Source organism: Stigmatopora nigra, chromosome 1 (assembly GCF_051989575.1).
Source record: "Stigmatopora nigra isolate UIUO_SnigA chromosome 1, RoL_Snig_1.1, whole genome shotgun sequence".
NCBI lineage: Eukaryota > Metazoa > Chordata > Actinopteri > Syngnathiformes > Syngnathidae > Stigmatopora > Stigmatopora nigra.
Window position 1 is genome coordinate 17,160,554 of NC_135508.1, and position 14,607 is coordinate 17,175,160.

Sequence of the window (14,607 nt, forward strand, 5' to 3'; positions counted from 1 at the left end):
TGGCTCAAGAATATTCCATTCTTCCTTCCACTCCTCATATGAAACAAACAAATGATTGGCTGGCTTAACCTAACGCAAAGCTGCTCTGATCCTCTCAGAGCTGTTGTGGAGAAAACATGCAAGGAAACCCTTTCTTAGATTTGACCTCAATGTTGGAGTGTCGAAACTCCAAAAGTTTTTAATCCACCTTCTAGAATGAATCATGGATGGTACAAAAGTTTAACCACTGCCACGTCTCGACATTTGACCAACCGTATCTGACCAGCTTTCAACAAACGATGATGAAATTCATGAAAACCTCATGATGCCACGTCTGTTAGGTAGACCTACGAACAAAGATACATAAAAGAGAGACAGCCAAAGAGTTCTATTCTTACATGCAGGACATCTGGAAGGACAGAAAGTGCCCCACATATGTATCACTGGCTAGTAGAAGCAGCAAATACGGAGAAAGCTATTGGTGCTCGGCAAAATGTGTGAACAGAACCTGCAAAGTAATTTACCAAAAGGGAAGACCTGGGTGTGATTGGCCTCCCAGTGAGAAACTTTTGTCATGGTGACAGGATAGACTGCAGAGGTGTTCCCATATGCTTGAATGCAATAAATCAACTGCAATACAAAATAACAAGAATTTCAGACGGATCAGTGCTCTCAACAATATCCAGCTGTGGTGGTGTATGATCAATTATATGGACACTTGACAATTAGACCCACACAACAAGTAAAATAAAAAAAAATGTCTATAAGACTTTTGACAAGGTTTTTGAGTGACATCAGGAGTGTTTTGCTTTTAATCCAGTAGAGCGAATAGTGAATCAATGTTGTTGACTCATAATCTCCATTCTTGTACATTCCAATTATAATTGATCAGGTGAAAGGAAATTAGAAGTCTAATCCAACCGTGGATTGATCAGTTTATATTGATTTGTTACACTTCATTCTTTACATATAGAGTAAGTGAATTAAAGATTTAACAGTCCAAGTACAGAAGTGACGCGGTGGTAGTGTTTATTTAAACTACAGCCACTGCCAGACAACTAAATCTATACTGCAATCACGAGGCCAGTTTGAATTACAAGCTGTTTGGCTCCAGGCGACAATCTATGCGGAAAAGCTTTGTGAGTCAGAGTGAACAGTCCAGCCATTTTAAAGTGAGGATATGCCCTACATCTGCAAAGGCTGGTAATCTGACCTCTTTCAGCATGCTCGTAAAGATGAGAACCAGCATGTTTAATCTGTGGCGGAAGTCAGCGGGGTGGCATGCATCTGTATGTGTGTTTACAATCAGCTGACTTATGGAAATAAGACGTTGAATGTTAATAGATACATTGGGAGGTGTTTTAATAACATGGTTGGTACCAAAGCTTTTAATTTGAATTCAAACTTAAATGACCAAAAGTGAGTAGAACTACAACTGTGTTCAAACATAGAAGTTAAAAGCAAAGCCAATAAAGCCTTTAAATGTGAGCTGCTCCCAAAATAGCGCAGACACTCTCTTGAACAACCCTCGTCGAACAACTCATTTGGGAGGCGTGGTACGAGCTTTTCAAAGATTCAAGCCGACCTTCTTGTAATGACCCCAGATGTGCGCTTTGGGACAGGGGCTCAATTCATACCACAGACTCCCAAGCACAGTGGGTGGGGGCTTCTCCACTGTGCCAAATTAAAAGACTGGCCCAGGCATGGCGGCTGCTGGAATGATTAGTAGAGAAAGAATTGATCAGCAGACCGACATCGCTGCTTGCTTTTCAACCCTCTAGCTTCCTGCTTCTAGCTCTTTTCAGGCTAATGAGACAATAATATAAGCACACACAACTCTGAAGGTTTACTCTGCGTCTCAAACTTGTGCACGAGCGTCCAACGAGCAAGTCCAGACTTGAAAAGCCATTCCTGCCTGTTTTCATCACTCATGCTTGCCTGTGTCCTCATGCAATGAATAACTTGCTAAGGGCAAGAGCACAATGGCCATAAAGTATTGTCCCACACAAAGTGCCAAGTGCAACACTGTGATAGAGAAGAGTGGTAAATCATTGTGACTCTTGATGCAGCACAGAATAATTAAATGGCAATTAAAGGCCTTATTTACTAAGATCCCAAGTGGCAGGTGCCAAATAGAGTTCCACTCTAACAGGTTGCCACTGTTGTTCATAACAAGTAAAGACTTACGTATTTATAAGACACTTTTTCTTTGGATCACATAGGAAATTATTTATGTGATGGAATTCTACATGTCAGTGGAGGAGAAAAACAGAGTATAACTGAGTGACTTGAAAGAAATATTACTCTGATTATCTTGGGAAAGAGCAAAGTATAAAAGCCACATATTCACATATCTGACCATTTTGCATAACAATCCAAACTTGTAACAGCCAAGCCAAAACATCAACACTCTGAGGGACGCCAGCATCAATTGTAACAACACGCCCGCAAGACATATAAAGCTGAAAGAAGTTGTGTCCTAGTTGATATGGCGTAACTCCTTCATGTGACATAATTTAGAGTCAGTAATTATCTTGAAGCTCACGTATGAATTGAATATGTTTCACAATTATTTTATGTTTCTGGCATTTTTAAAGCTGAGTGAGACAGATCCCCTCATCTAAGCACATCCTCCTCACCTTTGTAACCACGGAAAGAGTTGCACTACCTTATTGGCTGACACGTCTGACACTTAGTTTATGAGTCTCTATTTTCAAGCTATGTGTTACACCTCTTTATAAGTAAATCTAAGCTTTGGGAAATAACAGTTAAACAATTTGAGATAAGGCACACTTGCCGTTATAGCCTTTACCTGGTGACCTCCTTCTTCATCCTTGCAAAAGATGTGAACAGGCTTCAAAGTAGCCGCTTTACTTCCGCCTGCTGACCACTCATTCTGTCTGTGTGGTATCAAAGTCTCATGATGCCATTGCAGGATACAAGTCCAAATGTAGCTTCTAGTTGATGTTATTCTCAATGCAAATATTCTCCCTGCTGTTCCTGCTTTTAAATGTCTCAGCCCAGATGGAGCGAAGTTCAGGGTGGGCTGAGCGGGATACAGAGCTGTGGGCTGCAGTCTACCACTAATCCGTTGTAGTTTAATGACAGCAGGCCACACCAAGTGGCGTTGAAGCTCTGGGGGGTTGACCCAAGTCAGGAGGGGTTGAGCATGTGACCCACACCAAGCTTAGAACTCTAGGGGGAAGGGGTCTGCATATGCTGGCATCTGTGCGTACCTTCGTCTGGAGCTAAGTGGCCTGTGACTTAAAGAATGCTGGCCCTTTTTTTTTTTTTAAATTTCTTTTCAACCACGAAAAGAGGAGCAAACTGGGATTTTTATTTGTAATTGATCTGAAAAGCCCTGACAAAAAGGATATAAATATTTTATTGAGATTGAAACATTAGCGGAGGAGACTTCCTAACTCCCCATTGGAAGACTTTGGGAAGTTTTGGTAACCAGCTTTCTAAGGTGATGCCAAAAGGTCACCAATTAACTGCAACTAGCAGCCATCTGACATCATTAATCCAGTGAATGAGCAGGTTTGATTCACAACAACAACAACAACATTTTGGCTTCTTATCTGAGCCCAGAAATGAAAGCAATCGAGTATACCTCATGGAATGACAACGTGAGCTGAACATCCTCCGGTTGATCAGCAGCTTTTGTCGAGTGTACAATAGAACCTTTGCCAAGACAATTTTAGCTGGTATTGAGTCATACCGACAAATTCATTTGGGATATATTTTAAAGACCCAATCAGAGATCATCTTTATACGTTTCTCTCCTCTCATAATGTCGCTACACTGAGTCTAACAGTCGGGAAGGGTTGCTAAACAACGGGTCTCAAATTATAATTACATTTCTGTGTATCTGGACAGAGTCTGAATGAGCAATTTTTTCACAACAAAAACCAGACAGAAGAATTCAGCCTGCTCTAAGGTGGGCTATACAAAAATTGGTTCTGACTAGACCAAACTCAAAGTAAAATATCATCGTATAAGAAAGTAGGAGCAATAAAAATATACTGTTCTGCAAGGATATTATGGAGACACAAGAGAGAGCAATTGAGAGCATTGTTGCATCAATGGCACATTTAAAATATGCACTAATCATCAAAATGTCTCTTCAAATATTCCCACCCTCCGCTACTGAAAAGTCTGCGGCGCCACGCTGGGATCATTAAAGTGTGAAGTGCTTTTCTAATGGGGAGATAAGCAGCTAATTTAAAGTAAGCCAATGTGAAGACTCCTACATGACTACAGAGGGTCTATCTGCAAATTAAGAACTCAACATTGGCAAGCAAAATAAGGTTATGGAGGCTTTGTTTGAAGACTATGAATTCATATTTTCCTTTTAGTCACGGCTCATGTGTCAAGGTAAAATGAGCGTCTTGAGCTTTCGGTATGCTTTCACCTGGAGAATTGCTGCTGCAGCGAGATGATCTGTGCCCGACCCAGCTCGGATTCCTCCGTCACTTCCCGGAGACGCTTCTCGCTCTCCAGACGCAGGCGTCGCTCTTCTTCTAGCTCATGGATCAGCTTTTCTCGCTGTAGAGGCAAACAAACATCAGTATGTTACTTGAATGCATCTGCATGAGAGATTTCCCAATGTGAAAACATTTTTAAAATGTATATTTCTATGAAAATAGAATAAAATATATATTTTTGGGGGTTTTGGCTAACTTTATTCATTCCGTATTTGGGAAATTTCGTTGTCGCAGTAGCAAGAGTTTGAGTGTTCTCCCTGGGCTTGTGTGGGTTTTATATGGGTACTCTGGTTTCCTCCCACATCCCAGATCATGCATGGTAGGCTGGTTTAACACTCTAAATTGCCCCTAGGTATGAATCTGAGTGTGAGTGGTTGTCTGCCTCGTTGTGTTCTGCGATTGACTGGCCACCGATTAAGGCTGTTGGCTGGAGTAGAATCCAGCACCCCCCACCCGGTGAGGATAAGCAGTTCAGAAAATGAATAAATGAAAAAAAAGACAGTGGGTGCCATATCTCATTTTTTCAGCTCTCTGTACTTCAATGAAAATGATTTGACTTAAGGATTTTGTTCTTCTTTCAGTGCTATGACATTTTTTTCAACATCTTTTTATCAATTACCCTTTTAACCTCTGCATACCTACAAGACATTTAAAAGTGCAGTATTGGCTAAGGCCAATGTTATTTGAGTAGTTCATATTCATCTGATGTTAACAGCAAAAATAAAGTAGTATTTGGAGGAATATACATATTATCTTGAAAGAACGTTCACAGATAAAATAATATTTTTTTGAAAAATAAAAAAAAACATAGGTTGACATCGAAGTTGAACACAAACAAAACCCGTTTTGATCAAAACATATTTTCTTGGAAAAGAAATACATGAAAGTAAAAGATGATGACATTTAATACTTAGTTGTTGCTACTTCGGGGTGTTTTCAAAGAGGCTTGTATTTCTCCTTGTAAAGAAAGTTCACAAAAATGTCAAACTACATCACAACTTCAATCTTTCTTTGCTCTGGAGACTTTGTACCCTGCTTGTGTTGGAATTGCATATTCTCATAAGACTTGATATGGACACAGAAGTCCAATGCGCAAACACAAATCAACAAGGACTTGTTGTATGTGAAGTCCTCTTTGTGTCATAAGGCTTTTTATCATCCTCTTTCTCACTCAAGACAAGTCTGAAATTAAATCTTTCTTCATCCTTTAATTGGATTCTTCTGTCTGATGGCCTCCGTTATCTGTTGCTCAATGAGGACCATTTTCAACACTCACTTCAAAGTCACAGACATTCCACTGGTTGGAAGATTGAAGGCATTAGTGAATTAGTTCAGCTTGGTGCTGGGAACACTTTCAGGCTCCCTTTACTTAACAAACACCACCCATCATCTTCAAAATAGTTCATGTGCCAAGCTGTGTCTCATATCATTTACTAAATGGAAAATAAAGCAGCACGATTAAGGAGTGTTTAGTACGTCTGCTTCACACTTCTGAAATCAAGGGTTCCATACATGGTTGGATTCCCACCTTCCTGTGTAGAGTTTGCACGTTCTCCCCATGTCTGTGTTGGGTTTTTTTATTCTGGCTTTCCTCACACATCCAAAAAACACCCTAGGTAGGGTGCTTTAACACTCTAAATTGTGCCTACATATAAGTGTGAGCATGAATGGTTATCTCATTGTGCACAGCAATTGGCTGGCCACCAATTCAGGGTGTCCCCCACCTGTTGCCCATAGTTGGCAGGGATAGGCTGTAGCACGCAACCATTGAATAAATGCAAACAAGACAAATGAGTTACCAATATGTGCAGTTAACCAGATAACCAGAAACCAGATAACCAACAAGACCCATTATTTATAATATACACACTCTTAACATGAGGATGACCGAATAATACCTACATTCAGAATGACGACTCTTGGGGTCCTTTTTGACCCCATGTGTGAAGTGTTAAGGCTGTGCATTTTGGGCAAATTGGGCAATTTGTTGAAAGGGGGCTGTTAAAAAAATAGAAGTATGGCATTCAATCAGTGAGAACATCAATTATGTAAAACAAACTGGTGTGAATCATGTGGCCTCTTTTTAAAGGTTAAGCCATCAAGTGTAGATCAGACATTTTTTCTCCTTGAAAGCTTGAGGAAAATGAGTCGTTCAACAGAAGAACAACTTACTTTGAATTAAAGGTTGATTGAAAAGTGGAAACCTATAAAGAGGTGCAAAAAATGATAGGCTATTCAACTAAAATGATCTCTAAAAATTAAACACAAAACCAGATGACAATCAACTAAATGGATCGCAGAATAACCACAATGACAAAGGCTCAGCCAATGATCAGCTCAAGGATGACCGAAAACGGTCTGGAATTACCTGAAAGTACTGAAACCGTGAGAAAATGTCTGTGTGAAAATTGTGATCGACACATATAACGGCCAGCCAATATATTGGGACGATATTCGTGAATTTTATTGATATCGGTATCGGCCCTTTTTTTCATTTGACCGGCTGATATGAAGAAATCATTTAAAACCTTGTTATTTCGGCTCAGTGTTATAACAGCCGCGCCTCTCTCTCCAGCTCAAACTTATAACCAACCACCAGCTGCTCATTAGGTCCAGGGTTGTGATGTTGTTGCGACTGCTATGCTTCATTTCGCGACACACTTTATTCCCAATAAAAACACGGTTGCATTGCCATTATAGAAATAAAATGTAATTGTACATTAAATAACATACATCAACATTAGTTGACAATGTAAGATGAGGGGAGCAAGCATCATGATATTGTTGTGTGCGTTTTTTTTCTTCCTTTCAGTCCTATTTATTGCATACCATGGATAGCGGATCAGTTTGCACATGTCAAAATATCTAAAGTGGTCAAGTTGCCTGATCAGTTTGCGTATGTCAAAATATCTAAAGTGGTCAAGTTGCCTGATGCTCAGGAGGACATGCTTTTGAATTGGATGTTTCAACAAGACAATGACCCCAAAAACACTAGTAAACATGCAAAGTTATGGTTGTTTGACATAGAGCAATAAAAAATATACTGGAAATGTGGATTAATATATTTAGTCACAGTGGTCTGTTATTACTTTTAACACTACTATATATTGACATTCACCTTTTTAAAAAATATAAACATTCTTGCATTCTAGTATACACACTTCTCAATCCAATTGTAATTTTATAGGAGCACAAAGAAAAGTGTCAGGGGGACATCTACTGGACAAATGGGGTAGACACATGATGTTTTCCCCTCAGTCATTAGACTTAACATCTCTATGAAAGAGGATCTCATCTCATTTTCTGAACTGCTTTATCCTCACTCGGTTCGCAGGGGGTGATGGAACCTATCACAGCTGACTTGAGGCCAGAAGTGAGGTACACCCTGAATTTGTGGACAGCCAATTGCAGGGCACAAGGAGACAAACAACCATTAACACACACACTCATACCTAATTTAGATTTCCAATCAGCCTACCATGCATGTTTTTTGGAAAGTGGGAGGAAACCGCAATAGCTGCAGAAAACCCACGGAGGCCCAGGGAGAACATGCAAACTCCAAACAGGTGGAGCGACATAGATTTGAACCCAGGTGCCACCCACTGTAAGGAAGACACACTAACCACTTGTCCATAGGGCCATCCTAAAAGAGGATTAATATAGAAATTAAAGCTAATTAAGAGATTAATTAACATTTTTTTTAAAAAAAGGAATATTGTGACTGTGGTGTAGACCAACGCATTTTCATATTGTGATGCTATTCAAGGGGGGAATTCTAAATATGAATAAGGACATATAACACATTCAAAATCATTCAACTCTGTGAATTACACAACTAAGCAGTTGCTAGTTTCATGGTAAACCAATCAATCTCAACGACTAAACAACCAGCTCTAATTTTGTATAGCAAATAATTTTCCACACGCAAACACACATTTTGTCCAGTTGAATCTGTTAAGGTGCACATACCAAAACCCAAAACACTATTAAAACCAGTATAGGGTCTGGCCATGCTTGTAAATCGCAGCCAGTACAGTATGTGGAACAGCTCCTTGCACAACATAGAGCTTCCCCTGTCAAATCTAATGGGTGCTATAAATCCAGGTTTAAAAGAAGCATAAAGTTCAGCTCTATTGCCTTTACCTAAATGTTAAAACTCCACACAGACATACAAAAAGAAGCCCAAATAGTGAAGAGGCGATTGGAGTGACATTGCTACAATACCACAAAAAACAAAGGCCCTTTTCTTCATGCAGTAATGTGCACAGTATTGTTGCACACTCCTTAAGCAACAGTAGCTTTTGTTGCTTTGTTTCCCACATGGCTCTGTGAAAGGCCTAAGACTAAAGCAGACATGTCTGCTGACAAACTGCTGCCAAGAGTCTCAATAACAAGGCATGATTTATATAGTCGTTCCCATCAAGGCGTGCTTTAGTTCAATATATAATTTTGTTGGTCTAACAACACAGAAGGGTGTTAAAAGCACAATTCCTATATCTTTATGTCCAGAAATCCACAGCATTAGATCAAACTGACTATGAAATATGTAATACCATTTATACCCCCATGTTTTAAATTATTTTCTTCTACTTAAATTAGAAAAAAATAACCCTTTTTGATTGTTTCTGCCATCCTTGATGAGACTAGTAGGTGTAATATCTGCTTTAGCCTAAAGAGCACGCTATTTCCACTAAAGGGCTTCAACAAATCTGTCTCCCTAAACATCACAGTGGGTAAAATAACCATGTCAAATGCAATAGAAAAAAAGTAATTTCACAAATGGCCCGAGGAGGGCTTTTTATCTACTGAGCAATATACAGTATTTTCCATACACCCAGATTAGGTCTTTGAGGATAATATTTGACCTCCATCACAGACGCAGAGGGCTTCATTTCCTAATGATAAAAATGAATCAATGTATCACTCTGAACATGCAATGTTCACAATTGAATGAAAGGATGTAGATTCCATTTGGAGAGCATGCTTGTTATTTAGTCTTAAATTGTATTAGCTGAAGCGGGGTCCAGCATGATCCCTGCTTCTGAAATTGCTCCGCATTAGAAAGTAATGGCGCCCATCCGAGCTGAATTACTACAAGACATAACAGCACCCCACCCCCTTCCACCTCTCATCCGAGTGCCCTGAAAGATACACGGAGGGCTGTAAATTAATTTCCAGACCTCAGTCTCTGCTTGGAGTTCCCATTTAGGAAAAGCTACATCAGCATTATCAGACTAAGTGCACGAGTAGGCCAAGCCTGCCCATCAATTGTCGTCTGTCTGCCAGTGTGTACATCCTCATGTTGAAAGCGAGCAGAATTTTGGGGCAGTTCAGTAATCTCTTCATTACGCAGACCCCCACGCCTTCGCCCTCTTATTCAGATTCTAATCAAAGGGCCTGGAGCGGGTCTCTGCCTCGTTGCTAAAGCAAACATCAGGGACACAATGCAAAAGAAAGGTTCTCCTCCGTTCATTAATAAAACATGTCAGTGTGCATGTGTGTGCGTGTGTGTGCTCATCAGCAACACTATATTCAAGAGGGTACAACAAGGATTTTGGTTGCCTGGCTGGCACGAAGACAAAATATCTGGTTAGGGTTTTATTCTTGTTCATTGTGGAAAATGTGCTTCAGTTTCGCTCCATGACTTATAAGGTAGTTATTATGGAGACCATCTCAGTCAGCGATTTTAGTCTATTGTTTTCCATCTTAGTATTTATCTGCATTTCATTTGAGCCTATTGTAGTCCATATTGCCTCGTACGTTCCACAACACTATGCATGCGCAGAATCTAATTTGCAAAACAATCTCAACAAATATAATGAATTAATGTTAGTCTATATAAAAATGGATTTTGGAGAATAATAAGGATATCTGACATGGTCAGAGTGTACAAAACATGCATATTTTATTGGCTGGTACTAAGAATTTTCAGAGAAAGTATTGCTGATATTAATTAAATATATTAGTTCAGTTTGCACATTATTAATCTCACAGTGAGGAAATTTAATTTACTCCCAGGGTCTGAAGCAGTTAGGAAATCCAACGCGAAATATTATTAATGCTATATTTAAAAGCTAAAAATCTACAATACTATGTCTGAGCAATTTTGTTGTGCTCTCTACAGAATAATAAAAGGAAATTAAAATATTTTTCCAAAGTAATAGTGATGGAAGTAGAATTAAAAAAATATCTGAAAATGCTCTCCTATAATGACAAAACCAGAAGTGGACAGAAGATCAAAGTTAAAACTACAGTTTCAATCTCTTGTCTTTTTTAGGTAACAACCGGAAACAATAGCTATCTTTATTTTGAGGTCTAACTTAAAACCATGACAAGCAGATATAGCTTGCATTATAAAGATGAAACAATCCAAATAGTCTGAATACTGTATGTATGCTACATATACTGTTTATTATTTATATCACTATATTTATCCATGTTTTGTCTATGCTGCGGTATGAAAAAAAAACTATTCTATCACAGAACAATCTCTCAATATTTAAATTGAAATAAATACAAACAAAAAAAATACATTTGATGTTGACTTTTTGGGATGCATTTAACAAACTCCATCTCTAAGATATCATCAATTCAATAATCAATTAGCATTTATTTATTATGGCTTCATCCTATCTCAGCTGCCCTACCAATGCACTTTGGGACATTAACTCAATCTAGTGGCTGAGAGGGATGTTGTGCAGCACCAATTTCTACCTGGCTGCCATCGGTCAGGTCAATGTGTTCCAGGGGGAGGCAAGCTGAGCCCCGCTGGACGTGGACGATAAGCCCCATGTGCAAAGACAGCACCTGAGACCAATGCCCCCCTTCCTCTTTCCTTTCCATTTTGCACGCACAGAAGGCTATACTGTCACACATTCAGGCTATGGCTGTCAGAAATACTCTGCTAGTACCAAGAAGCCCTGTCAGGCATTTCGTTATCAGCTCAACACAAGATTTTCATCTTTGCGGTGCTGTCAATGTAGTTTAGAGATAAATGGAATGGTCGTTAATCATGTTGTCAACTCTCATTTAATTAGTACAAACCACATAGTATTAACTCGTTACATTGATGTTATACTAACTTAACTCAGCTCTTTATTAAATTTTGTATTTAATGTTCAACATCCCGCATGTTCCCTATTGATATTGAAATATTTCATAAGTATTGATGGACAAAATATAATATATGATTCAGATATTTCTTAGGGCATCAGAGAAGGACTTGAAGGCCCTGACGGCACACCACTGGGTTTAATCTGTTATTATCATTGATAATCCCCTTAAATGTTATGATCTTCAAACCCCAAAATATCTAATTTAATTGGAATATGTTTGGTGCCATTGATAGCGAAAGACATAAAGCCCATTTTAACAGTTAAAATGGATTAGTAGAGGTCTATCACAATTAACAGCAACTAAAAGTTTTGTATATGAAAAAAATCAACCTTTTACCATGGTGCCTAAGATATGCAAACATACGCATATCATTAAATTCATACAAATAAAAGATAAGGAAGTTTGAAATGAAACATTTTCCATGATTGCTCTATTTTTTTTTTGCTTTCCTTAACAGTGTTTTTCTGTTTAGTCAAGCTCAGCTTCAAAGATCAAGCAAAATTTTGACAGCAACACCTCCGTGAATACGTTCTATCTTTTTTGGCTAACGTGTCAGTGAGCGTCCACAGACCTCAAAGAAAAATAAAGCTCCCGAAGCGGAGATGGTTTATTTTCACATGTTGTTTATACAGCCGTTTCCAGTGCCCATAATCTTAGCTAACAGTCCAAATGCCTTTTTAATGGAGAGCCCCGCCCCCTAAGCAGAGCATGTAACACACTCTTTATGGGTCTGCATGTGGACGTGTGTTTTGAGGCTGACAGGAAACCCAGCATCCTGCCCCCTCCCCGAAAAGGACAGAGAGCATGGTATTAAACGAGTTTGGCCCTGCCCGGCACCACGCCTTTGGGAAGAATTCCAGACGGAACTTCAAATGACGACGGGTCCGTTAATGAGCAATTGGTCTCAGAGCTGTTGAGGCTTTGGGAAGGAGACCCCACACGATCAAATCTGACCTCTGTCAAATGCTTCTGTTTTTCTTGTCTGAGATTTAAATTTCGGTGTCCAGATGGTGAAGAGGTTCCAGCTGAACTAATAACAAATTGCAACAGTGTGACGATAAAGTTTGTGGCTTGACACCTGCAAATTGTTCAATAGGTTTCAAGTCATTCTCCCAAAAGATCCATAAACTCAAAGTGGTGCAGTACAGAAGTTGTCGTGTTACCCAACAGGAGCTCCGATGAAATCGCAACACTGACTGTAAACTAGGTTGTTAATTCGCTTTAGTTGTGTTACTATGCACAAGAGACCTGTGGCTTGCACCAACCTGCATGCCGTGTTCCTAACAGTGAAGTCTCCATGCAGAGACACGCAGGTAGATGAATGACTACTCTGTCTGGGACCCGCTTCCCGTAGAGAAGCCTCATATATCCCTTACTGTTTAATCTCCTTTACTTAGCCAAGGAAGACGGGGGGTTTAACCCAAGCATGAAAGTGGGCATCCGCACAAGTCGCTGCTGGTTTCCACTTTTTTTTTTAAACCAACCAGCAACGTTTCGGCAGTTATTATCATTTCCATGCAGCTTTTTTCCTTCTCTCTTTTAGTTTGGAGCTGCGATGCCTCCCAGGAATGCCAGAAAGAGACAAAAAAGGAGCGTGAGGGGACTCCAACTGGGATAATCCCAATTTCAAATGGAGCTTAGTGATACCCCCCCTACCAGCTCCTGTCTCATAAAGATAACTCATCCCCCTCTTGCCACCATGCACACGCCTACAATACACACACATTCACTCACACACACACTCCTTCAAAGACAAAATTTGGCATGTTGTGCTCCCAGTGGAGAGTGAGCTGCTCCTCCGTGCCCAATGACATGTTTTCCTTGGCGGAAGTCGGCGAGGTTAGTGTTACAGGAGGAGGCAATGACACAGATTCAGCACAAAGAATTGCTGTGTGTGCTCATATAAAATGAGTGTATGTACACATTGAGGAATCAGAGGCCGTGACAGGGCTATAAATTCGGAGGGACAAGTAACCATTTTATATAATTTGTGTAGAGGAAAAAGCTTGAAAGAGCCAATATGAACAGTCTACGTGACTCTAAAGGCCATGAATATATATACATATATATATAAAAGGCTCATAGGAATTTTTCTTAGGGAATTCTGCTTTCGTGCCATAGCAAATCAAAGGCAGACTGTGGTCAGACCAACTAAATGCCTACGCATCACATGGTTTGAGGTTTTACCTTGTAAAATCCTCAGATGCATAGCTTCGTTTAGCATTAATCTGCCTGTAATCTTTCTAGATCATTTAATTTCCATAATTGTCTCCTACAAAATAAATTGATGAGCTGGCACCATGTGACTGACTTGTGGGTGCATGTGCAGATGTTGCAGACAAGCCACTCTAGGGTACTTTACCATTGTTCCCCCACTCTCGCTCCGCGCAACTTCCCTCTGCATGCGAGCCACGGCCAGTTTTTCCCTGTGCCGAGAGAGAGAGAGAAATGCAGAAAATAAGCGGTGTGATATGATTACTCAACCCACTAAAAGGCTTAAATTTCTCTTAATAATAATTGAGGAGATTTCAATTATTTAGGTCAAAGCAGTTCATTAGAAACAGGAGTTAACTACACAGTGCTTGCTACTAAAAAACAAACTGAGCCAGTTTGGCATATTTGTGCAAGAACAAAATAGTTCACAGGAAACGGAGCAGGGTGTCACAATGCATGTTTCTCCTTCCGTCTAAAACCTCCAAAACGTGAGCAGGCTAAAACAAAGGCACAGAGTGTGTGGGTTAAAGCCTTCTTCCACGTGAGGCTATTTCAGATTATTAATGGGGTCAAATCTTGGAACACCCGCATTGACTATAAAGCATAGCTTTTTCTGGCCTTCTCCAAAAAAAAAAATGCCTGCATTGAGGTTCTGTAACAATTTAGTCATGACTATCAATACATGTCTAGAAAGTGGAAATTGCTCTCTCCTAACACAGAGAGAAGAACACTTTCTCAAGTGGAATACATTTGCAAGCATGTCATTAGACCACCTGCACCGCCATCCCACAAAACAACTCTAAATCACACC

General features: G+C 39.8%; 1 protein-coding gene across 8 annotated transcripts in view; it reads right to left on the bottom strand.

Annotated features, from left to right (window-relative positions):
- LOC144200484 (nck-associated protein 5-like) overlaps positions 1-14,607 on the bottom strand; it is a 74,937-nt gene that overhangs the window by 26,607 nt on the left and 33,723 nt on the right. For 5 of the 8 annotated variants that reach the window (XM_077722680.1, XM_077722691.1, XM_077722698.1 and 2 more), the window contains 2 exons: positions 13,945-14,008; positions 4,394-4,527 (listed from right to left, as the gene is read on the bottom strand). In XM_077722680.1, coding sequence (XP_077578806.1) covers positions 4,394-4,527; positions 13,945-14,008 — 198 coding nt within the window. Of the gene's footprint in view, positions 1-2,791; positions 3,017-4,393; positions 4,528-13,944; positions 14,009-14,607 lie in introns of those variants that run through there. The other 3 variants (XM_077722721.1, XM_077722727.1, XM_077722712.1) reach the window with 2 other exon arrangements.